At 38.4% G+C, this 27,001-nt stretch overlaps 1 protein-coding gene across 1 annotated transcript; it reads right to left on the bottom strand.

The window, feature by feature from the left end:
- Positions 1-1,012: 1,012 nt before the first annotated feature.
- LOC120235988 (sulfotransferase 6B1-like) lies at positions 1,013-14,858 on the bottom strand. The gene is made up of 6 exons (XM_039238562.1): positions 14,714-14,858; positions 12,223-12,407; positions 9,844-9,970; positions 4,610-4,704; positions 4,273-4,459; positions 1,013-1,131 (listed from the first exon to the last, which is right to left on the bottom strand). The coding sequence occupies exons 1-6, from the start codon at positions 14,856-14,858 to the stop codon at positions 1,013-1,015; spliced, it is 858 nt and encodes a 285-aa protein (XP_039094493.1).
- Between the last annotated feature and the right edge of the window lie 12,143 nt (positions 14,859-27,001).

The raw sequence follows: 27,001 nt of genomic DNA, 5'->3' as shown, positions 1-27,001 counted from the left end.
CTGTCCCACCCTCTCTGCTCTTCCCTCATTTGCACTCTTTCTCTCCCTCTCAAAAAATAAAAATAAATTTTAAAAAATGCTACTGGGAGAAAGAATACATATTCAAAATACTGGAAAAAGTCACAAATACCTCTTATTTTTCAAAACTAGATAATAAGACATTTGTAATTTAATACCTTTTTTTAAGTTTATTTATTTATTTTTGAGGGAGTGTGTGCACAAGTTGGGGAGGGGCAGGGAGAGAAGGAGAGAGAGAGAATCCCAAGCAGGCTCCTCACTGTCAGCACAGAGCCCGACGCAGGGCTTGATCTCATGAATGCTGAGATCGTGACCTGAGCCCAAACTGAGTCAGATGCATAACCGACTGAGCCACCCAGCACCCCCAAAAGTTTGTAATTTAATTGGCTTTATAAAAGATAAAGAAAACACTGGAATGTCATGCTGGTGTTACTTTAATGTGAAAGAGTGTCTTTTCATTCTTCATTTCCACCACATACCAGATTGTGATCATTTGATATAATCTACTTAGTATGTGTTCCATCTCAGTAAGATCATGTTTGTCATTGTTATGACACTGGCGAATATTTCTACACAGACACCAGGGAAGGTTGAAATGAAAATGTTTATTTAGAAGTCATGATGCACAAATGGGCAGAAAATAAATACTTCTCAGACATTTGTTATTTTAGACAATGCTTCTCCTCTTTTGTTGTACATTGGAGCAGTTTATAGAATTTCCTAAATAGAAATAATCTCCTTTCCTTATGAATATCCTAAAAGCAGATATATAACTCAGCCATTTTAAAATTGTAAACTTCGTCTTATTATTAATTCTCTGCTATCACCAGATATGCTAATAATAGTCTCTCATACATGAAAACTTTGACACATTCATGAAGTGTCCATTTCTCACTGAAAGAAATATCTGCTTTTCACATTGGTAAAACATATTTATGTATTCCCCAGGTACTGCACTGCATAAAACGGAAAGTGGTTTCATTTCCCATTTATATTAAGAGGAATCTTCAAAATGTCTTGCTAGTTCACTGTGTTTCATTTTCTCTGTGAATAGTTCATCAAATACTCTCTTCTGCTTTGAAGTAAAGTAGTTTATCCAATCACCCACCGCTCCTGGAAAAATTGGAAATGTATCAGACAAGAACCAATGTAAATGTATAGCATTCACAAAAGCAATCTGTCAGATTTATAATAAAATGCGAATTATTTCATTGCTTGGTGATAAGATGATGGAGGGTATTCTTTTCTTCATTTGCTTATTTGTTGCTTCTAATTTCCAAAGTAATGGTTGCATATTAATATGTACAGTTTAAAAAGTTATTTCTTAAAAAGAAAAGAAGATTAAAATATATAAATGTCCTAGGTTTTATAATAGCAGGCAAAGAAATATCTCACCTAAACTTAGTCAAAACATAAAAGCAGAAAAAAATGGACATAATGATGTCACTTATTTCCCTGTCTTGTGCACCTCTGAAGTGGTAACTGTGCTGATAACATACCACAGGGCTGCGTAATTTGTCTGTCTCTTTTGTAAATGCAAGTACAATTAACATACAGTGTGATAATGACTTCCGGTGTACAGTCCACTGAGTCAACAATTCTATACATTACCCTGTGCTCATGATAATAAGTGTACTCTTAATTCCCTTCACCTATTTCACCTTAATTGGTCTCCACTGGATTCCATTGAGCATCAGGACTTCCTCATTTCTCATCATTCTCTTTACTATAATCCCTCCCAATCTCTGTTTCTCTCATCTCTGCTCGCTTCACCTTCCTTCACACATCCTTTTCTAAATTGTCTTCCCTTTATCTTCTCCCTCCCAATCTTCCTAATCTTTTTCTTGACACTCCCGTGTTATCTTGCTCTTGTCCTCCATTTTCAACTTCTTGGAAGAGTGGTCCTTATTTGCTGCTTCCCTTCTTTCTCTCTTATCTCTTCAATTCCCTCAATCTGGCTTCCACCGACACCAACACGGAAGCCACTCTCAGAATTCATGAATGATAGACAGCCATGTTGACCCTGGTTTTCTTTGTAATTCTGGCTGATTTCCTTTCTTGGTTTGTCTTGGGCTGTTTCATTCCCATTGATGTTAGGGTCCCTAGGGCTCCCCCTTCTAACCCTTTCTCCACAGCCCTTTCCAATCACCCTGAATTCCACAAACTGCTGATGGCTCCTAAACTGACTTCTGAGTTGAGATCCACTCAACAATGGCCCATTGCCACTATCCAAATTATACACCTCAATGTTTCATACCTGGACTATTACAACAGCCTCTTACTGGACTTTCTGCCTCTGGTTTCACAATTCTTCTAATCAACTTTCCACCTGACTCTATTATTTTCGAGTCCCTTCTAAAACAGCAAATAGATTGGGGTGGGACAGGGGTAAAGAACCCCCTTATAAGGACCCCATCAGAGCTTTTCTTCTCTGGTCCCAATCTTTATCTCCCTCATTCTGCTCTACACATCATATACCACTCTAGCACAGGAGACTACCTGCTCTTCCTATACAATCCAATTCTATAGTGATTCTGAGCTTTACTTCTTGCTGTTAGCTCTTGCTGGAATGTATTTCTTCTCTGTAATTTTCCTGGTAAAGTCTTGCTCATGCTTCCACTCTCAGATCCAATGTCATCTCTCACCTACTTTGCTAGGAAAATATTCTCTCTCCCTTATCCATGTTGCTATTCACATTTGTTTATACTACTGATATAGTTGTTATCACATGGTATTACTGTCTAGATTATGATTTTCTGAAGGACAAGACTGTATTTTATTCAATTGTTGAATCTTAGCACTTAGAAAATAGTTTATTAATAAATATGTGCTGAATATAGTTCTCTCCTCCCCCCAAGCCCTAGTTTAGTAGCTACAGGAAAATAAAAAATGAACCACCAAAAAAGACAAACTTTGCAAACTTAAGGAAATATCTGATCCATGTGAGTTAGCAAATATCTGCTTTGGGAGGATTAAATTCAGATGAGCCAAAAAATGGAAACAAAGGTGTGTTTTCTAGTAGCAAATCTGAATATCTAAATGCAGAAAATTTTGCCATTTTTAGTTAGGAAAAAATTTGAAAAATGTTATAACATTTTTCTCCCATATCTGGATTAAAATTCACATGAATTTCAGGGTCACCTGGTGACTCAGTCAGTTAAGGGTCGAACTTTGGCTCAGGTCATGATCTCACAGTTCTGTGAGTTCAACCCCCCACATCAGGCTCTGTGTTGACAATGTGGAGCCTGGAGCCCACTTTGAGCTCTACCTCTCTCTCTGCCCCTCCTCCACCCCTGCTCACTCACTCTCTCTCTCTTTCTCTCTCTCTCAAAAATAAACATTAAAAATGTTTTCCTAATACTCACATGGATTTCAAAACAATTCTGTATCCAGATATACCCAAACTACTTTTAAGTTAAATGTTAGGAGTTAGTGGGGAAGATGTATTTCCTTCTCTTTGGATTTTCATGCAGGGGAACATCCTAGTTTCTCTGTCCACCCCTAATTGGTACAAGGTGGGTTATTTGGTGAGTTTGGGAAAATGCATGGTCCAAACTCATCAGCTCCCTTCTCTTTTCAAAAAAAAAACCAAAACCATGTGTCATGTACTGCTCTTTACCATACTCTAACTGGGCTGCCTTAGTGCAGGGACAGAACTCCATTTGCCTGTGACTAAGCAAGCATATTTGCAAACTTAGGATAAGTTATTAGCAAATGCACTAGGGTGCAGACCTGAGGCACATTCTTAAGTAACTTTATTTCCATCTGTTTGACGCCTGTGTCTTTCTCTCAATTGGTTCCTAACTGGGCATGGAAATCTCAATGTCTGGAAATAATGCAGTTCGAGAATTTCATTTAATAAGGATTTGCTGAAGGAGAATGATGCACAAATCCACTGTGCAAGCGATAGAGTGCACGATGGTGAAATGAGAGATTAAAAATGGTAAAATGGGGGCGCCTGGGTGGCTTAGTCGGTTAAGCGTCCGACTTTCGCTTAGGTCATGATCTCGCGGTTCGTGGGTTCGAGCCCCGCGTCGGGCTCTGTGCTGACTGCCAGCTCAGAGCCTGGAGCCTGTTTCAGTCTGTGACTCCCTCTCTCTCTGTCCCTCCCCTGCTCATGCTGTCTGTCTCTCTCCTAGAAATAAATAAAACATTAAAAAAAATTAAAAAAAAAATAAATAAATAAAAATGGTAAAATGGAACTACTTCCAAATACAAGCCCCAGGCAAAGCACCACCTCCCTTTATGACTTACCTTTCCTAAATACCAGTTTCCTATTAGTTGTGAGGGCACAGATGGTATGATTTGGGTCACAGTTTTCTTTGGCCGCATTATTTTTCATTTCACTGAATGATGTTTTCTGAGTAATCTTATTAACTTCACTGTCACTCAGATTTATCCCAAGGAAATTAATTATTTTCTTTATGCTTTTAGAAAGATCCTGAGTAATAAAAAAAAAATTTTTTTAGAAAGTGTAACTCATCAAAACACCAAATTAATTCCCTGAAACCTGAAACCAGAATTTATTGATTCCCTGTTTTAACTTAACTTGACTTAAACTTTGATTGTTGACAGGTTAGAAAGGACTTACTTTTTTCATTTCTTCGTAGAATAAAATTAGAATGTTTTTATCATTTTTGTGCTCTTCCCAGCTTAAAACATGATCAAACCAGGATCCATATACAACTAGAAAAGAAGTGAATTGTGTTAATATTAAGCACCAGGGCTTGGCGTCCCGGGGTTCTTCCGATTTCAGCAAAGTATGCAAAGTAAGGCACATAGGTATCAGACTCTGAAGTGAAAGTATTTTATTTAAGAAGTTTTGAATGGTGGGGTGCCTGGATGGTTCAGTTGGTTAAGCATCTGACTTTGGCTCAGGTTAAGATCTCACAGTTCATGGCCTAGAGCCCTGCATGGGGCTCTGTGCTGACAGCTCAGAGCCTGGAACCTGCTTTGGATTCAGTTTCTCCTTCTTTCTCTGCCCCTCCCCACCTTGTGCACACACATTCTCTCTCTCTCAAAATAAATAAATGTTTTTTTTAAAAAAAGATTGTTGAATCACTGTATTGTACATCTGAATCTAATATAATGCTGCATGTTAACTACACTGAATTTAAAATGAAAAATAAAATGCTAATTATATATGTTAATACCATGTCTTCTTCAATAACAATGTGTCATTCATTACATACGAAGAAATTTATAATTAGATTTAATAAAACTCAATAATTAAAAATTAAATAAGATCTTAAATACTTTTTAAAAAATGTCTTCCTTAGAAGAGCTCAATTTTAAAACACTACTGTTTCAACTAAATACAATATTGTGAAATGAAGCTGGATGGCTGTATCTTTTAAGAAAGCTGTGGTGTTTTTTCTTATTTTTGGTAAACATCTTTTTATAATCAGAAGAAATGACAGCAGAAATACAGAGATACACATTTTCCCAATAATTGTGTTCTGATAACTACTTTGGATCTTGGGAAGAATAAAGAAACATTGAAAATTTATTATTTTCTTCCTGTAATGCCATAGGCTTTTTATAAGTTTCTTAGCATAAAAAGTTTATAAATTTCCTCCAAAAAAAGGGGGAAGAGAAAAGAGGTCTATTCACTCATCTTAGTTTAAGGCTGAAAAATACAGTGTTAGGGATTTACCAGTAGTTGATACTGTCTCTTTACTGCTTTGTTAATTTGACAGTCCTAAAAAAATTTCCAGGGCTTGAAAGTAAAGTATTACCATGCAAAATAAATGATCATCAGCAGTGATGATAAAAAACAAAATGTGAGCAACTTATTGTCACCACAGAAAGTTGACTCGCTTGACAATCTAAAATGTAAAACACAGTAATTTAAAATACTACATACACATATTTCCATGCATCCTTATTATCCAAAGATTTAATACTAGCTAATGCCCAAATTATAAAAGAGCCATTCTACTAGCAATGTTCTGAGGATCTGCTGACTATTGATTCATTTAATAAGAATTTATTAAGCCATTAGTGTCTGTCAGACATTGCACTGTATAAATTTTGAACATTAAAGTTTTGAATAAATTGAAGTGTAATTAACTCCAAACTCACTGCAGTTTTTCATGGCTTCAGCTTCTAAGGAAGTAAAGGGTAGGAAAATAACCATAAGACATTCTTGAAACAAGAACTTCTCGGATGGCAATGGTATCATTACAGTGTCAGCCCAGTTTTCTACCCATTGACCTGGAAGGCTGTATAATCAGAATCGGTGTTAAGAAGTGCTGTCCTGATACATCTTCAGTTATCAGCATTCTCACTGCTATTTCAGGGACTTACACAATACTTGATCTTAGAATTACTCAAATTATCATATCAATGATAAGGAGTTTTTCTTCTCCTTCCTCTTCCTCTTCTTCTTCTCCTTCTTCTTCTTCTCCTTCCTCCTCCTCCTCCTCCTTCTTCTTTGTCTTCTTCTTCTTCTTCTTCTTCTTCTTCTTCTTCTTCTTCTTCTTCTTCTTCTTCTTCTAAGTAGGTTTTATACCCAGTGCAGAGTCCAAGACCCAAGGTATGGCTTGAACTCACAACCTGAGGTCAGAACCCCGAGATCAAGACTTATGCTAAGATCAAGAGTCAGATGCTTAACCAACTGAGACCCCCAGGCACCCCAAGGAGTTTATCTTCCAAGAGTGCCACCCTTTATCCAGGAACAAACACATGGTGGGAAGAAGACTGATTATTATACATATTTAGTTAACCAGTTAACCAGTTTCTAGTACCCCAGACTATGCTCACAGTCTGCATGACACCTCCTGTCAGCAGCTGCAGCCCATCCCAGCTCTGGTGGATGACATCACCACCGAAAGTTGCTGGGGCTATGGAAGCCCTCAGTACTGTCAGGGAGCCTAGGCTTCTGTGACCTGCAAACTGGACAGGAAAAGAGGCCTAGTGTCACATCTAGTGGTTAGGTGTAATTGACCTGGCCCATTATAGCTTTTCAGCAGGAAATGCATTCCAACATAACCCAAATAGATTGAAGAATAATCTTTTGGATCATAGCCTGATCATCATTTGAGAGCCAACTATGCTATTATTAACTAATTAATTTATACTCCATCTTGCTCCAGAAAGACTTAAGCCAGCCAAAATTGTCTTAAAGAACTTGGCTGTTGTGTCTTCCTTACTAATATAGAGAATTATACTTTGTATTAATTCTTTAATCAGAATCCTCATTATCCACACCCTAAAGAAAAAATAATTGCCGAAACAAAGACATAAAATATTTATTTTATAGGAAATGCTTTTCTTCACATTCTCCACTTAATTACAGAATTATACCACCTCCAGTATGTAAGCCTTAAGCATCCAGTCTCTTAATTTCCATTCAGTTCATGATGTCATGGTTTGTGAGATCAAGCCCTGTGTTGTGCTCTGAGCTGACAGTGTGGAGCCTGCTTGGGATTCTCTGTCTCTGTCTCTGTCTCTCTCTCTCTCTCTCTCTCTGTCCTTTCCCTGCTCTCTCTCTCTCTTTAAATATACAAATAAACATTTTTTTTAAAAGTCACTGAAGAACATCCCTGAAATACAGTCACATATATTTAACAGGAAAACAGACAACTTTATCTTATAAACAGTAAAAGGTGAGGCTACTCTTTCCACCCAAGTATAATAAATAAAAGCTTTAGTGATTCAGTGACTATCCCCAATTGTCAAGAGGATTTGCCCAGGCTAGATTATCCAATTGTGTAATACTTACATGGCAAATCTCTTTGCAATTAAAAATCTTGAAAAACTATTAATGTGCCTAATAAGATATAAAAAAATCATCTGGAACCTTTTTCTATCTGCACTGTCCTTCTTAGTATACTCTGCTATGACTCTGGATAATGTGGTGGTGGCAAAGGTACATGCCCTATGACAACTAGTTTACTTCCCTGCATATGGGAAGATGGACTGGGTTGCCATCTTTGTGGCTACATTCACAGAAAAATAATCTCTACAACAAAAGCACTAATAAGCCTGCTTTTCCCAGCCCTAGTGAGACCATACCCAGAGTATGTAGAGATGTGGCCATATCAGAGCTTATACAGCAGTGAGAGAGGTAGTGAGCCCCAGTGTGTAATAACTGGAGACAAACATGGCTTTTCTTTTCTTGAGGAAAAGCAGACTCAACATCTGTTTTTTTTTTTTAAAAATAATTTATGTATTTAAGCTGTGCTTATTCCAAAAATGGAATTGAGGCAGAGTGAGGCATGCTAACTATCTTCAAATATTTAGAAGGCTATCATGTGGAAGAGGAATTAATGATCAGGGGAATAGCTTTCTTTCCTGATGAGTTATGCCACAGAACTAAGAGCAAAGATTTTCGAGCTGACATCTGAATTTAAATCTGGGCTCTGCTGCTTATTAGATATGGATTTGAACAAGTTATCTGGCCTCCCAACATCTGCATTTTCCTCACCTGTAAAATGAAGGTCACATCTAGCTCCTGTGTCCCAGTGAGGATGATATGAGATCGTGATGCACAGCACTTAGCTAAGTGTCTAGATCACATAGTAAGATTTTTTTTTTATTTTAACACTACTGAGATGGAATGTGTTGTTTTGAGGCAGGAGTTGGGGTTGTGAACCTGTTGCCCAAGTTAAGAAGTTCAAGTTAAGCCTGTAATATTCTTGGGGATATTACAAAAGTGATTCAACATCAGGTGGGTGTTTTAACCAGATGATCTTTAAGAGAACTGTTATCCCCCAAACTTTATGATTCTATTAAATGTTTGCAAAAGAGGAGCTGAAATATTGTGAGCATAGTGTATTCTTCCATTTGCATTCTCTCCATCAAAAAAAAAAAAAGGAATACAGCAAAAGGAGTGTCATCAATATGGTATTCTCAGCAGAAATTACTTTCTGTTCATCTATATAAAGCCAAGTGTCAAGATCACTAATTCATTTGTTTTATTTGGGGAATGTTTTTTCCCTTTTGTGGGGAAGGGAGAGTTTGGGTTTTTTTGTGTATTGTTTCTGTTGTCTTTTTTTTTTTTTGGATAGAGAGAGTGCAAGAGGGGGAGAGGGGCAGAAGGAGACTGAGAGAATCTTAAGCAGGCTCCACATTCAGCGTGGAGCCTGGTATGGGGCTCCATGCAGGGCTCAATCCCATGACCTGAGATCATGACCTGAGCTGAAATCAAGAGTCAGATGCCACAAAGCCACCCTGGTGCCTCTGTTTGTGTTGTCTTATTTTCCATGTGGGTATGCATAAGGCATGTTTCAGGCTGCATGTCCAGGCTTCAAGTGTATCTTGGTGTACTCCAATTAACATATAATTATTTCACTGACAAGACTAATAATATGCAAGAAAAAAGTGATACTTGATCAGAATTAATCTGTTTTTAAACATTACAACCAGCTCCATAAGTAATTGCAAATACTTACTACCCATGGGTGATAAGAAAGACTGTGAGGAAGCAAAGTGAGAAGGAATGGCTTAGAAGAAAAGAATAATCTATTCAAGGGGCGCCTGGGTGGCTCAGTTGGTTAAGCATATGACTTCGGCTCAGGTCATGATCTCACGGTTCGTGAGTTCAAGCCCCGTATGGGGCTCTATGCTGACAGCTAGCTCAGAGCCTGGAGCCAGCTTCAGATTCTGTATCTCCTTGTCTCTCTGACCCTCCCATGCTCATGCTGTCTCTCTCTCTCTCGCTCTCTCTCTCTCAGAAATAAATAAAACATTAAAAAATTTAAGAAAAAGAATAATCTATTCAAATGTATATCTGAAAATAGGCCATTAGGGTCCATTTGGAAACTGCTTTCGTGTTAAGTGGAACTGTATATTATGAACAGAAATCATTGTTATATTTACCATCTCCTCTTAGGAAAAGCTCTAGAAATCCAGCCCAGGTTTCAATGCCAGGGAGATTGGGGTTATCTCTGTAGTAGTGGAATAAAGAAACAGCTGTATCCTTTGGATTCCTGACGATGTAGATAATCTGTTTAAAAAAAAAAAACAGTTTATTTTTAGATGTCACAGCCCCCCCCCAAAAATATTTTCTAAATGAAAGCAAACCAATTTACGTATACAAACCACAATTTCTTGCTAGCTTACTCAGATTATTAAGCACAGACTCAGGCCAGTGTTTCTAACTTAATGTGTGTAAGAACCATCCGGGAATCTTGCTAAAGAGCACCTTCTGATTCAGGGGGCCCAGGGTGAGACCTGGCTTTCTGCATTTCTAACAACCTCCCAGGTGATGGTGCTGCCAGTCAACCGACCACACTTTCCCAATTTATGTGCTACATGTGGCCTTCTCTTTTTAGCAGCGGACATGAGAAACCCTCGATTAATTTGTAAGACAAAGTTACATTTTTAATACAAAAAACTTTTAACAGAAAAAAGTTTAGTAATTTTATAACATGATTTAAATACACCAAGATTTCTTATAAATTGCCTATCATGGTTTATAAGAATGATGTTTTAGAATTGCATTTTTCTACAATTTAATCCACCACAGAGTATTGAATCTGAGCTATCCTTCTAAGCGACACCAACACTGCAACTGCAATCTAATTCAATTTAATAACTGTTTGTTTGGTCTACAGTAGGACCAGGCAGAGGGGAATGTTCCAGGTCTGAGAAATATCATGAACAAGACAGAAATATTACCAGCTCTCTCAAAACTTGCAGTCAGGTGAGGAAATGCAGTGTTATGAAAGATATAATAGGGACGTACAGAATGCAGTGAGAGCGTCTAAAAGACCTCAGCAAACCAGTGCGAGTCCCTGGCTATTACAGGAGTGTCTTTAATTATGGTCAGCATTGCATGAGTATCAGTTGTCCCACTTACTCTTAAATTGATACTCAGGTAGACACATTTTATGTAGGTTATAAAGTGTTCACTGAATCATGCTGAATATGTAATTATCTTACCGCATTGTGTCCATAGTCCAGGTATTGCTACGTAACTATCTTTCCTTCTGTATTGGGTTCATAGTCCAAGTATTGTGTAAGATCCACAGGAAGGAAGCATGGTCCTCTACTTAAGAGATGTGCAAAGGCCACCGTGCACCAAAATGAAAAGCCACCTTTACCTTCCCTCTGCCCCCACTATTCTCTCTTCATCTCAAGAGATAATTGTGGAGCAACTCAACACTTCAGGCTTTCTTTAATTGCACTCTGCACCCTGAGCAGATTCACAGCACCCCAAAGCTCTGAAAGCAGTTTGAAAATCCATTCACTGCCTTAACAAAAAGAGATAAAGTAGCAGAATTTTAAGCCTTAGCTCTATCCAGTGGGAGTTTTTTGTTTGTTTGTTTTGGTAGAGAGAAGAGTCTTTCAGGGCCTTTGGAGAATACCCAAAGTTATATGTCAGTATTATCAGTGGGAAAGACAATGCAAGCTATTAATACATAATACATATTTTAAAATAATGCATTTGGGGGTGACTGGGTGGGCTCAGTCAGTTAAGCATCTGACTTTGGCTCAGGTCATGATCTCTCAGTTCAAGGGTTTAAGCCCCCCATCAGGCTCTCTGCTGACAGCTCAGAGCCTGGAGCCTGCTTTGGACTCTGTGTCACAACTTTCTCTCTGCTCCTCCCCCACTCATGCTCTCTCTCTCTCTCTCTCTCAAAAATAAATAAACATTTAAAAATATTTAAAGAAAAAATGTACTCTGTAATTATGTGTAGCAACATGTTAAGTAGACTTATTATGGAGATCATTTCACAATACGTACTAATATTGAGTCATTAAGTGGTACATCTGAAACTAATACAATGTTACATGTCTGTTGTACTCAAGAAATACACAATATTCTATCAAATATTAGGGTCTGGTTAAAGATATGAAGGGAAGGCAGAATAATACTCTGAGGGAAAAAATAAATATTAATTAAATATCATATGAGCTAAAGGCATAAATTTCATGTAAGCGAGTTTGGAAACAAAAAAGTGGGGGGGAGAGACAAAGATTGGAACAGAACATAGGAGTCTGAGTAAGATTGAGAGTAGGGAAAGATGGCGAGAAGGACTGATTGTCTGACAGAGCCTGCTGGAGCTAGGAAGGCTGGCATCACCCCTACGCTCTCAGGCTTAGGCAGGTGGCAACAGAGGACAGGTCATCATATTGGGAAACCAAAAGCAACCAGAGACTCTCACTCCCCATTAGGGATGAAAGCGACAGATCAAGAATCCAGGCCCAATTTTATGGTACTCTCAAGCCTTTGCCTTTACCCACAGACCTTACCTTGCATTGTTTTTGTTTAATATTCATCGGTAGCATGTTGTAGCTCAAATGCGTTGGAATAACTCTTCTCTTACAATACATGTTTAGCTCTTCAAATTTAGAAATGTCTCCCAACTCAATAGGAGAAGTTAGACTCATGCTAACATTGGGAATGTTCCCAATGACCTCTGCAACCCAGTGGGTACCTTCACACAAAAATAAAACAAAATGCATTTTTTAAATTAAGTGATACTCTTGATGAAATAAATATAGAAAGTTAGCATGCAGTTATAAGAGCTATAAGTGCATTAATTTTCATATAAATTATTATATGAATATAAGTTATTATTACCCCTTGACACCCATTGAAACCTGTTCGAACACTTGAGACATTAATTAACTTTATAGGAAGAATCACACGTTAAAGAGCATGAAGAGACCTTAGAGCTTGAAATACTCTTCAATGCTACATTCACCTCTAGCACCTTCTCCAATTTGCAAATACACAGGTCTTTCAATACCCAGTTCTTACTGGTCGTGCAAGCTCATGTATCTTGCTCTTTTATATACTGTCTTCTGAGTCCCCGCTCCCCTGGCATAATTGTTTACTCTCTCTGTCCCTCCAAAGTAGCACATACCATACTAGAGATGTCACTGCTTGTATTCCTGTCCATCTCCCTATTGCCCCCTGGAAGATGGACACTGGATCTTATTTTTGTTTGTGTGCAAATACAGGGTAGTGGTGTAAACAAAGCATTTGAACAATGAGTAAATGCTATATTCAAATATCACAAAGATACAATCCTATGCTACCATGAAGTCTGGAAGGAATATCACTCTATGTTTATATAAAGCAAATGTGGATGTGCTCCAGCATGGTGGACAATGGTAAACTGGAGTGCAGAAGTAGAAGTTTGGTAGACAGATGCTTTGTTGATTTGAAAGCAATATTCCTAAAAAGTTTAAACCAGGCCTAGTGTCCATTTATCTCACTGTAATCCCACCTCTAAATTTGTTACGACATTAACTACTCTACAGTTGAATAAATATTTAGAGCTTAAACAGGGCTCTCATTTGCATGATATGTTTTAAATTAAAGACTATTTTAGATTATAATGTTAATAGGTCCAATATTTATAATATTCATATAAACATGACTGATATTTCTATCATTTTCACAAAATGTATTGATTTATTCTGGTGAAGAAGACAGAATACAGTTTTGTGCTGCCGAAGGGGACCTCCAGAGCTAGTGAATGATGCCCATTTATAGACACCAATATGTACAGTGAAAGCTTTATATATGGTTGTTTATATAGGGTATAACCTAGCCACCTGCTCAAAGAACCTTAAAAGTCTCATAATTTACTTTCTGAACTAACATATTGACTTAGAATAAGGTATATTTATTCACAGGCTGACCTGCTACATAGAGAGAAAACTGATGTTTTGTGGAGACAATTTTTTAATTTCCATTTGCAGAAGTATTTTCCAAAAAAAATAATTATATATGTGACTTATGTTTATTCTCAAAAAACACCCCTGGAAGATCTGGCTCTGTGTGAATTCTGTGAGGGTCTCTTGGGTCTGATTTAGAGTCAAGTAAGGGGACTAAAATGCAAACACAATTGGAAAGGGTTTAAGCTCTTAGTTGCTGACCCATGCTAACAGGTGTATGCCCCTCTGTACATGTCTGGAAATTACAGCCAGCAGTTAGAGATTATATATCTTGGTCACCTCTCAACATAAAAAATAATATAGAATTAATTTTGACTAGCCCTGGGATGACATTATTCATCATGGTCCTTTTTTTCATGTGCATATAACTCTATGTGGAAATAAACTTTGAAGAATAAGGTATAAAATTTAACACTAAAAACACTTAACATTTGTTTTTATTAGCCCAGGAGAAAAAAATTATTCATTTATAAACCAATCATTAAGTATGAATTGAACTAACACTATTTGTCTCCAAGCCTGGTACAAGTACGAAGAGAACTTATCATGCTACAGATACTATGCTTATTATATATATCAACATCTATATGCTTTAATGAATCAAATAGAAACAAGATCATAGTAAAAGCTCTAATTCCTCCAGTGAATTTTCTCAAAACACAGTTCTCAATTTTCTGATGTCAAAGTTTTTTATTAAAATAAGCATTTAGGGGCTCCTAGGTGGCTCAGTTGGTTAAGCATCTGACGTCAGCTCAGGTCATGATCTCACAGTTCATGGGTTTGAACCCTGTGCAGAGCCTACAGCCTGCTTCAGATCCTGTGTCTCCCTGTCTTTCTGCCCCTCCTCTGCTCATGCTCTCTCTCTCTTTCTCTCTCTCAAAAATAATTAAATAAACATTTAATAAAATAAGCATTTAGGATATTTACATTTCCTATGAAACAATTTTGAAAAATAAATGTTTTATAAAAATATTATTACGTTTCATCTTATTTCTTATAATCACGCATTTTAAAATGTATTTATACATTTAAAATACATTAAAATAAACTTTACCAGATTTTGGATAGGACACCAGAAACACATCATCTTCTCTTGCATTGAAAAAATCCAGGGAATTTAGAAGTTCTTCTGAGCACAGCGTAGAATAGAGGATCCCCTTGAATTTATGAAGAACACTTGGCTGCTTCTGGAATGGCATCTTTCTTCAAATTAATCAAGAAGTATTTACTAAACACTACCTTTACACAAGGCATAGAACAAGTAGGGTCCTTGTTGCTAATCCTAGCTCAGTGGCAGGATAATACTAGAATCACTATGCTGGAGGAATATATATATATGCTTTGCAGCTCTTCACAAGAGTAATTTTTAAACCATAACTAAGCCAAAGTCTACTGCGAAAATGATGCTTTTCTTGATAACACATGTTACAAAATATTTCTTGATAACATGTTACAAAATACTGCCTCCCAACTTGACATTCAGAATAGTTTACAAACAAAGCTATCAAGATCTCAGAATGTAATTATTAAACGAAGGGACTAGAGTTAATTAAATCCCTTTGCTTTAATAAGGAAAGACTTCTAGTGCCTATCATGTATTACGTCACTGTGGAAAGGACTAGAAAAGTTGAACTTCTTGTTAATATTAACACACAGTAGAGGAAGTAGCTAATATGTAATGCGTTGCAGAAAGAGGAGAGGAGTGGCACAAGAAAATATAAATTTTTCTTGGAATTGGCAGATAAATTTGTGGCTAAAGCTAAACCTTGCAGGAAATACTTAAAGAAAGATAATAACATGGAAATCAGGAAACCTAACCCAGAAAAGAGACATCTTGAGCTCTGATGTATGTGGGAAGTTTATGGCTGAACTAAGCAAAATTTTGTCTGAGTCATTCTTAGCTTCTGTCACTAATATTGTTATATTCTGGTTTCGATTACATATGACAACAAAGTCCCCAATTACTTCTGTGACCCCTAGTTGAATTTCTTTTGTTTACTTGTCTAACCATCAAAAGAAATGAATATCAACAAGGAAATGACCACCATTTTAATTGAGCCTAAAAAACTAGAGGTCTACCGCAAAGAAATAATTGAAGAAGGAAGACTTACATGATAGTGGCGGAAATGAAATTCAGAATAATCATACACATTGAAAATCCCAAATAATCTACAATTAGAATTAATATGTAAATTGGGCATAGTTGCTGAATTATGAGGTCAATACTTGAAAATAAATTGTATTGTATATTCTAGCAAAACCAACTGAAAAATAAAGTTTGAAAAACACCACTATTTATAGTAATATGAAAAATACTCAAATCTCTAGAAATAAATCTAAAAAAGATGTTCAAGGCACTGAAAACTACAAAGTATTACTGAAACTGGTTAAAGAAGACCTAAGTAAAAGGAGAAATATACAAAGTCCATAGACCAGAAGACTCAATATTATTTAAATGTCAGATTCTCCTTCTTGATCTATAAAGTCAATTCAGTTTGATAAAAATCCCAGTACGTATGCGTGTGTGTGTGTGTGTATGTGTGTGTGTGTGTGTGTAAACTGACAAACATTTATATGGAAATTCAAAAGCAGCAGAATAGCCAAGGAAATCTTAAACAAACCTGTAAGACTTAAATTGTCAGATTTTAAGCTTTATCATAAAGCAACACTTAAACAGTGTGGCCTGAGCTCAAGGATACATAATAGATAAATGTAACTGAATGAAGAGCACAGAAAAAGACCCACACATAAATGGTCACTTGACTCATGACAAAAGTATGGATTATACAAAAGTATAATCCATTAAGAAAAAGATGGTCTTTTTAATGACTATTGCTTGCTCAATTGGATCTATGTGGGAGAAGAAAAAAATCTTACTTTACACCATATGCAAAGAAAAATTCAAGACGGATCACAAATTAATTGGGGGAAAAAAGCTTCCAGATGAAAATATGAAGTATATTTTCATGATCTTTAGGCAGATAAAAGTTTTTAAACTTTACCTGTTACCTACCTTGTAGGTAGGGTACTTCATATGTCTGTGAGGCACAAACAAGTTTGATTTGACAGGCAGTGGCTGTCAAATGGTAGTAAGTACTGGATTTTTCTGAAGACGTGACTGGGCCTGACATGTAAGAGAGCTTGTTCACGTGGCTGGCAGTTGATTCCGGCTGTTTACTGTGAGCTTAGATGGAGCTTTCTAAGAAGGTGCTTATATACGTGGTTTTTCCATGTGGCTTCATCTTTTCACAGGATGGCCGCTGCCTATTGAAAGGGGACATTCCAAGAGTGATGTTCCACGAAACCAAAGCAGAAACTATTTGTTTCTTATGACCTAGTGTTGGCAGTCATGTGACACCAGGAACATTCTATATACCCCGTTATTCAGGGTCTTCCCAGACTCAGTGTGGGAGAGGACTGCATAGAGCATGAATCCTGAGATGTCTAGTTGACTGGGGGCCATTGTTCAAAACTGGCTCTTACAGTCTTTTCTGACTTCCAATGTTCAATTTCTCTCTGAGCAGCAAAACCCTCTTGCAACCCACACAGGACCTCTAGGTCTCACTCTATTAGTTGTCAAGGTCAAGCTTGAAGTCTGTGATCTCACTATCTAAATCAGGTCCAGATATCAGTGGAGCTCACTGGGGTCTGTCCTTCTGCTGAAGCTCCTTCAGCACAGTAGAATTCTCCAATTCTATAGACTTGTGAGTTAAAGAGGCAAGTTACCTTCACACATACACCCAACACGCAATGGTAAGACAGGATCAAGGGAACAAGACATTTTTATTTAAAAAGGGAAAGGGCAGGAAGCACAAGAATGTCCAGGGACTATTCAAATTTTATTGAGTCTTCTCCTCCTTCCAACAAGTAATTCTCCATGTCTCTAGGCTCTGTGATCTAGGCTCTTGGATCTGACTCCCAGCCGTCTTTCCTCTCCAGTGAGACATAACACTCTACAGGCTGAGGTGATTTTTAACACTGACTCATGGTTATGGAAGGTTGACTTATGGCCTTATAGCTCTTTTCCTGTTCAACTACCTTTTTCCCTTGAAGTCCAAGCACATGGGTGTATTGTTTATTTGTGCTTGTCATGTCTAAAAAACAGTATAGAGGATTTCTGTGATTATGACTGGTGCTCCCTCTATGACATAATGGCCACACCTATAAATATCCCTAGGATAGGTGACCTTCTCTTTTGGGATGGGCAGTAAGGTTCAACTGGAGATGATGCCTTTAAGGTTCTTGGGAACTTTTTATCTAGCAGATAAGGTTTGAGAAATGTGCCCTTAAGATTTCTTTTTACATTAAGATTCTGAAAAGCCTACTGATGCAGAGGCTCAGATGCTTAGTCAGTTAAGTATCGACTTCTCATTTTGGCTCTGGTCATGGTCTCAGAGTCATCTGATTGTGCCCAGTGTTGGGCTCCCTGCTCATGTTGTGGAGACTGCTTGAGATTCTCTCTCTCTCTTTCCCTCTTTCTCTCTCTCTCTGCCTCTCACTTGCATGTGCTCTCTCTATTTCTCTCTCTCTAAATAAATGCATAAACAGTTTTGAAAAAAATCAAACCCTGTGCCCTACCTATGAGGTCTGTGAGGCACACACAAATTTGATTTGACAGGCAGTTGCTGTCAAATGGTAGTAATACTGGATTTTTCTGAAGACTTAACTGGGCCTGACATGGAAGAGAGCTTGATCACATAGCTAGCAGTTGATTCTGGCTGTTTACTGTATGTTTAGATGGGTCTCTCCATCAGAGTGCTTATATACATGACCTTTCCAGTATGGCAGCTGCCTATTGAAAAGGAACATTTCAAGAATGAGTATTCCAAGAGACCAAAGCAGAACTGTTTTTTCTTATGACTGAGTGTTGGGAGTCATGTGACACCAGTGACATACTATATACCCAGTTATACAGGGTCAGCCCATTCTGTATGTAAGAGGACTACACAGAGCATGAATCCTGGGGAAGTGTAGTTGATTGGGGGGCCTTTGTTAAAAACTAGCTCCTACAGTTTTCTGACTTCCAAATTTCATTTCTCTCCTAGAAGAAAATTGCTCTTGCAACCTTCGCAAGACCTCCAGGTCTCACTCTATTTGTTGCCAGGGTTAAGCTTGAAGTCTGTGAAATCAGTATCTAAATCAGGTCCAGATATCAGTTGAGCTCCTTGGGGCCTGTCTCTCTGCTGAAGCTCCTGGAGCACAGCTTCTAGAGTATGATTCTCCAAATCCATGGACTTCTGAGTTAAGTGACAAGTTACCTTCTCATACACATCCTATACAAAATGGTAAGATAGGAACAAGGGAACAAGACATTTTCATTTAAAAAGGGAAAAGACAAAAATCGCCTGACAGTGGACTACAGAAATTTTATTGAGTGTACACTTCCTCTGTACAAGTGTTTCTCTATGGATCTAGGCACTGTGATCAAGGATCTTGGTTCTGCCTACTGAGCCATCTTTACTCTCCATTCAGAAATAACACTTTGGCACCTGGGTGGTTCAGTCAGGTAAGCATCCAACTTCAGCTCAGTGCATGATCTCAAGGATCACAAGTTGGAACACTACGTTGGGCTCTGTGCTGGCTAAGCTCCGTGTCCCTCTCTCTCTTTCTGCACCTCTCCCACCTACTCTCCATCTCTCTCTGTAAAAAATAATGAAACATTATTGAAAATTCAAAAGAAATAATACTTTAGCTCCTGGGCTGATTTCAAAGACTGACCTATGGCCATAGAAGAATGACTCATGGCCTTATAGTTCTTTTCTGTTGAACTGCCTCTTTCCCCTGAAGTCCAAGCACTTGGGTGTATTTGTTTATTTGTTGGTCTGCTTGCTTAAAAAGCAGAATATAGGTTTTGTGTGGTTATGACTGGTGTTCCCTCTATGACATAATGGTCACACCCATAAATATCTCTACGATAGGTGACTTTCTCTTTTGGGATGGGCATCCACAAAATCATAGGAAGTGTAATTGACTGGGAGCCATTGTTCGAAACTAGTTTTATACTCTATTCTGACTTCAATGTTTCATTTACCTCCTAACAGCAAAATCCTCTTGCAACTTTCACAAGACCTCCAGGTCTCACTCTATTAGTTATCAGGGTCAAGCTTGAAGCCTGTGATCTCACTATCTAAATCAGGTCCAGATTATCAGTGGAGCACTTTGGGGCCTGTCCCTCTGCTGAAGCTCCTTGAGCACAGCTTCTAGAGTATGATCCTCTCAATCTATAGACTTGTGAGTTAAAGGGACAAGTTACTTTCTCATACACACCCAACACACAATGGTAAGACAGGAACAAGTGTAGAAGACATTTTCATTTATAAAGGGAAAGAATAGGAAGCACAAGACTGTCAGGGGACTATTCAAATTTTATTGAGTCTACCCCTTCTCCCTACAAGACTTCTCCATGGCTCTTTGCTCAGTGATCTAGGCCTTTGGTTCTGCACTCTAAGCCATCTTTCTTCTCCATTCAGAAATAACACTTTATGAGCTGAGCTGATTTCTAAGAGTGACTCATGGCTGTAGAAGGTTCATTCATGGCCTTATACCTCCTTTCCTGTTGAACTGTCCTTTACCCTTGAAGTCCAAGAACATTGGTGTGTTTGATTATTTGTGCTTGCATTGTTAAAAAATTTCTGTGATTGATTGGTGCTACCTCTGACATAATGGCCACACCCATAAATATCTCGAGGATAGGCTCCCTTCTCCTTTGGGATGGGCATCAAGAGCTTGTGGATAATGCCTTTAAGGTTCTTAGAAACCTTTTTTCTACCAGATAAGGTTTGAGACATGTGCCCTTAAGATTTCTTTGTCCCTTAAGATTCTGAAAAGCCTATTGCTGTTGGGCCTCAGAGGCTCAGTCAGTTAAGTATTGATTCTTGATTTTGGCTCTGGTCAGGGTCTCATGGTGGTCAGATTGTGCCCCAAGTCAGGCTCCCCGCTGATGATGTGGAGGCTGCCTGGGATTCTCTCTCTCTGCCCTTCACCTGCATGTGCTCACTCTCTTTCTTGCTCTGAAAATAAATGAATCAACATTTCAAAAAATTTCTGTTGTCTACCTATGAGGTCTGTGAGACACACACAAGTTTGAATTGCTGTATTTTTCTCTTAAGATTCTGAAAAACTATTGCTGCAGAGTCTCAGTGGCTCAGTCAGTTAAGTATCGACTCTTAATTTCCGATCTGGTCATGGTCTCACAGTCATCAGATTGTCCCCTGGGTCAGACTCCTGGTGATGATGTGAAGACTGCTTGAGATTCTCTCTCTCTCTCTCTCTCTCTCTGCCCCTTGCCTAAATGTGCTGTCTCTCTTTCTTTCTCTGAAAATATATGAGTAAACAATTTTTAAAAAACATGTTGCCTATCTATGAGGTCTGTGATGCAAACACAAGTTTGATTTGACAGGTTGTGGGTGTCAATGGCAGCAAGTACTAGATTTTTCTGAAGACATGGGCCTGACATGGAAGAAAGCTTGATCACATGACCAGCAGTTGATTCTGGCTGATTATTGTGAGGCCAGATGGGTAAATCTATCAGAGTGCTTATATATGGTTTTCCATGTGGCATGACATTTTTACAGTATGGCAGCTGCCTATTGAAAGGGAGCATTCCAAGAGTGTTTCAAGAAACCAAAGCAGAAACTGTTTGTTTCTTACGACCTAGTGTTGGGAGCCATGTGATATCAGTGATATTCTATATACTCAGTTATACAGGGTCTGCCCAGACTCAGTTTGGAGAGGACTACCCAGGGCATGATCATGGGAACTGTAGTTGACTGGGGGCCATTGGTCAACACTAGCTCTTATAGATTTTTCTGACTTCCAATGTTCAATTTCCCTCCTAGCAACTTTTAGAACTTCTGATATAAAGAGACAAGTTACCGTCTCACATACACCCAACACACAATTGTAAGAGAGGAACAAAGGTATATGACGTTTTCATTTAAAAAGGCAAAGGACATGAAGCACATGACTGTCAGGGAACTATAGAAATTTTGAGTCTACTCCTCCCTACAAATGATACTCTATGGATCTTGGATCTGTGATCTAGGCTCTTGGTTCCACATGCTGAGCCATCTTTCCTCTCCATTCAGAAATAAAATTTGGGGCATCTGGGTGGCTCAGTCAGTTAAACATCCGACTTCACTTCAGCGCATGAGCTCAAGGATAGTGAGTTGGAACCTTACATTGGGTTCTGTGCTGATTTCAGAGCCTGGAGCCTGCTTCGAAATCTGTGTCCCTCTCTCTCTTTCTGCCCCTTCCCCACTCATGCTCTGTCTCTGTTTCTCTCTCTGTCTGTAAAAAATAAATAAACATTTAAAAAAATTTTTTTAAAGAAATAACACTTCAGCCCTTGAGCTGATTTCAAAGACTGACTCATGCCCGTAGAAGTTTGACTCATAGCTGTATAGCTCTTTTCTTGTTGAACTGCCTCTTTCCCTTGAAGTCCAAGCGTTTGGGTGTATTTGTTTATTTGTTGGTCTGCTTGCTTAAAAAGCAGTATATAGGTTTTGTGTGGTTATGACTGGTGTTCCCTCTATGACATAATGGTCATACCGATAAATATTTCTGGAATAGGCTACTTTCTCCTTTTGTGGGCATTAAGGTGCTTGGAGATGATGCTCTAAGGTTCTTGGAAACCTTTTTTCTTGAAGATAAGGTTTTTTTTGTTTTGTTTTGTTTTGTTTTTTACAAATAGTTTATTGTCAAATTAGTTTCCACATAACACTCAGTGCTCATCCCCACAAGTGTCCTCCTCCATGCCCATCCCCCCTCCCCCCACATCCATCAGTCCTCAGATTTTGTCAGCTTTCAAGAGTCTCTCATGGTTTGCCTCTCTCCCTTTCCCCCCCCCTTTCCGCCCTTCTTCTCCCCCTTGTTCCTCCATCAAGTTCCTCCTAATCCTCTTATACGTGCAAACATATGATATTTCTCCTTCTCTGCCTGACTTATTTCGCTCAGCATAACACCCTCAAGGTCCATCCATGTTGCTACACATGGCCAGATTTCATTGTTTCTCATTGCCATGTAGTATTCCATGGTATAGATAAACCACATTGAAGATAAGGTTTGAGACATGTGTCCTTAAGATTTCTTTGTACATTAAGATTTTGAAAAGCTTATTGCTGCAGAGCCTCAATGGATCAGTCAGTTAAGCATTTTTCTCAGGTCATGGTGTCACAGTCATCAGATCGTGTCCTGGGTCAGGCTTCTGCTGATTGTGTGGAGCCTGCTTGCAGTTCTCTCTCTCTCTGTTTCTCTCTCTCTCTCTGCTCCTTACCTGCATGTGCTCTCTCTCTTTCTCTCTCTGAAAATAAACGAATAAACATTTTTGAAAAAAAGCAAACCCTGCTGCCTACCTATGAGGTCTGTGAGGCACACACAAGTTTCATTTGACTGAGAGTTGTTGTCAAATGGTAGTAAGTACTGGGATTTTCTAAAGACTTGACTGGGCCTGACAAGGAAGAGAGCATGATCACATGGGTGGCAGTTGATTCTGGATGTTTACTGCGAGCTTAGATGGAGCTCTCTAACAGAGTGCTTGTATACGTGGCCTTTCCATGTGGCTTGGTCTATTTTCCAGTATGGCAGCTGCCTATTCAAAGGCAGCATTCCAAGAGTTGAGAGTTCCAGGAGACCAAAGCAGAAACTGCTTGTTTCTTACGACCCAGTGTTGAGAGTCATGTGACATTAGCAACATTCTATATACTCAGTTATACAGGGTCTGCCCAGACTCAGTGTGGGAGAGGACCCAGGGCATGATCATGGGAACTGTCGTTGACTGCGAGCCATTGGTCGACACTAGCTCTTATAGATTTTTCTGACTTCCAGTGTTCAGTTTTCCTCCTAGCAACAAAATGCTCTTGCAACCCACACAGGAGCTCCAGGTCTCACTCTATTAGTTGTCAAGGTCAAGCTTGAGGTCTGTGACCTCACTATCTAAATCAGGTCCAGATATCAGTGGAGCTCCTTGGGGCCTGTCTCTCTGCTGAAACTCCTTGCGCACAGCTTCTAGAGTATGTTTCTCGAAAACTGTAGACTCGTGAGTTAAAGAGACAAGTTACTTTCTCATACACACCCAACACACAACGGTAAGACAGGAACAAAGGTACAAGACATTTTCATTTAAAAAAGGAAAGGACAGGAAGCAAAAGACTATCAGGGAACTATTCAAATTTTGTTGAATCTTCCTACAAGTGATTCTCTATGGCTCTAGGGTCTGTGATCTGGCCTTTGGCTCTGCATGCTGAGCCATCTTTCCTCTCCATTCAGAAATAACACTTTATGAGCTGAGCTGATTTCTAAGAGTGACTCATGGCCATAGAAGATTCATTCATGGACTTATAGCTCTTTTCCTGTTGAACTGTCATTTTCCCTTGAAGTCCAAGTACTTGAGTGTATTTGTTTATTTGTACTCGCATTGTAAAAAAACAGTGTAGAGCTTTTCTGCGATTATGATTGGTGCTCCCTTTATGACATAATGACCACACACACAAGTATCTCTAGAATAGACAACAGTCTTTGGGATGAGCATCAAGGTGCCTGGGAATGATGTCATTAAGGTTCTTGGAAACCTTTTATCTACCAGATAAGGTTTGAGACAAGTGCCCTTAAGATTTCTTTGTCCCTTAAGATTCTGTAAAGCCTACTGCTGCAGAGCCTCAGAGGCTCAGTCAGTTAAGCATCTGACTCTTGTTTTCAACTCAGGTCACTGTCTCACAGTCCAGAGATGGAGCCCCACGTCAGGTTCCCTGCTGATCATGTAGAGCTTGCTTGGAATTCTGTCTCTCTATCTCTGCCCTTTCCTGCATGCGCTCTAACTCTTTCTCTCTCTCAATATATATATATTTGTTATATATTGTTATATATATATATATATAGTTATATATATATATAAACAATTAAAAAAAAAAAAGTCCTTGGTGTGCCTGGGTAGCTCAGTCGGTTAACTGTCTGGCTTCAGCTCAGGTCATGTTCTCACGGTTTGTGAATTTGAGCCCTGCATCGGGCTCTGTGCTGATAGCTCAGAGACTGGAGCCTGCTTCAGATTCTGTGTGTGTCTCTCTCTCTGACGCACCCCTTGCTCACAATGCCCCTGTCTCTCTCAAAAATAAAGAAACATTAAAAAAAATCCTTTTGCCTACCTTGGAAGTCCATGGGGGCATAAACAAATTTAATCTTTCTGAGGTGTTGGAAAAGGATCTTTTTTCCTCATCCTTGATTTCACTTTACCCTGAAACCATGTTTTGCTGATATAGTCATGGATATGGTCCTTGTTCTGGGATTATTCCTACTTTGAGACCATTTTGCTAGCTGGAAACTGTCATGCACTCTATTTCCACTAGATTCCAATTAAAAACTGGACAGGTTTTCTGTTTTTTTGTTTTTTTTTTAGTTCAACTCTCTCTTTCTATTTTTATTTTAGGCAATAAAAGACGGCAGTTATCACTTTGAACATTCTTTCTGGAAATCTCCTTAACAAAGTCACTAAGTGTACTCTTTTCTATTTTCCACACATACTCTGAGAAGAGTATTGCTAATGATTCTTCTATATATGGCTCACTTTCTCCTTCATTCAGCCTCCAATAATCACTTCTTCATTGTCATTCAAGAATTTGGAAACAGTTTCCTGATAGCTTGTCAGGCTTTTGCTCACTAGCTAATTCCAAAGTCAATGTTACTTGTTTAGGCCTTTGTTACAAAAACACCTCACATGAGGGACCAATTTATATTTTATTCACTATTTTCCGAATAACAAACCACTCCTAAACTGTAGTGTCCTAAGACAACTATGTATTGCCTCTCATGACTTTATGATTTCATTGGGAAATTCTCATATTGAGTATCTCATGACAGCTAGGGCAGGGGTAACCTGAAGACTGAGCTGGTCCTCCAAGGTAACTCACTTACACGATGAACAGTTGATGCTGACTTGGCTGGGGCCATCTACTAGATAAACTTGCTTCCTTTTTTTTCTCTTTCCTTCCTTCTTCCATCTGTCTTTGGTTGTCTTTTCATCTTCCTTTCTCCCTTCCTTCCATTCTTCTTCCCCCACCCCCTTTGCCTCTGACGCTTTGAGGCTTTTAATCTTTGCTACAAGGAAACTTAGGAGGAGAGAGACCTTCTCCTGGTGTCTGGATCGGCTTTTGATGATTTGTTAGCAGGTGCATTTCTGGTCCATTGGAGGAGAGCATAGTGTATCTCCCACCTCTGATAGGTTTGCTGTCACATGGAGTACCTAACAGAATTGAGCTCTGAGGGTTTAAAACTATGAGCAAGCCACTGATAATTACAATCTGTCAGCCAGCAGCCAGGGGAAAAAATAGCAAACAGAATACCCAGATTTGGAAGAATTTAGTGAATTAGAATTACTGGGAGAGTTGTGACAATATAAGTTTAGAAAATAAATAATAAGAACAAGGGCACTTGGGTGGCTTAGTCAGTTAGGAGTCTTACTCTTGATATCAGATCAGGTCATGTACTTGCAGTCTTGAGATCAAGCACTGTGTTGAGCTCTGCGCTGAACATGGAATCTGCTTGGGATTCTGTCTCACCTTCTCTATCTGTCTGTCTGTCTCTCCCTCTCAAAATAAAGAAATAAACATTAAAAAGATAAAGTAAATAATAAGAACATTTAAAGAGATTCTTCAACATTTAAGAATATTCTATTAAAACCTTACAAAAAAACTTTTAAAAAGAACTTATAATTACAAAATTCAGAAACTGAATCAAAGAAGAGTTTGGTGACTGAATACCCAATAGGCAGTCTGTAAGAACTACTGAAAGAAAAATCACAAAACACAGAGCAAAAATTAAAGAAATAAGGTAAAAATAATATAAATGGAAGATGGATCCAGGAGGTTTTACATTTGAATATAAGACAGAAAAAAACATATTTGACTGGATAGAAAATAAATGTTTAATGGAAATCAAATCAAAAAAGGTAAATGAAGATTATGAAAAATATTTCCAGACACTATATCAGATAGTGTTATTATCTATAATAAAAAGATTTAAAAATGGATTTAAAAATAAAAAATGATAAAAAGTTTGAAACCAACTACATGTCCAAATGGAAAATAAGTATACAATAAAACTTTGGATTGTCAGTAACTTGTTCTGCGAGTGTTCCGCAAGGTGACCAAACATTTCTAGGAGGTTTTAACTTGACAAAGGAACAATGTCCTGTTACACAAGTCGTACGTGGTGCTGAATGTCACATGATCACAACTGAGACAATGGTTCTTGAAGATCACTTGGATTATAAGCATGCTTCCAGAAAGAATTATGCTAGAATGCCAAGGTTTTACTATGTAGGATTTTCCTCAATTTACGATGAGATTATGTC

This window comes from Hyaena hyaena, unplaced genomic scaffold, assembly GCF_003009895.1.
Source record: "Hyaena hyaena isolate Hyena2069 unplaced genomic scaffold, ASM300989v1 scaffold_143, whole genome shotgun sequence".
Classification (NCBI taxonomy): Eukaryota; Metazoa; Chordata; class Mammalia; order Carnivora; family Hyaenidae; genus Hyaena; species Hyaena hyaena.
This window is presented reverse-complemented; position numbering and strand designations above follow the sequence as displayed.

Excerpts from the sequence above, each read along its gene's own strand:
- LOC120235988 (XM_039238562.1), bottom strand. The coding sequence starts at position 14,858 with ATGCCATTCCAGAAGCAGCCAAGTGTTCTTCATAAATTCAAGGGGATC. Across the intron at positions 9,971-12,222 it reads TTAAACAAAAACAATGCAAG|ATTATCTACATCGTCAGGAA; the intron begins GTAAGGTCTGTG and ends TTTTTTAAACAG. Across the intron at positions 1,132-4,272 it reads GAAACTGGTATTTAGGAAAG|GAGCGGTGGGTGATTGGATA; the intron begins GTAAGTCATAAA and ends CAATTTTTCCAG.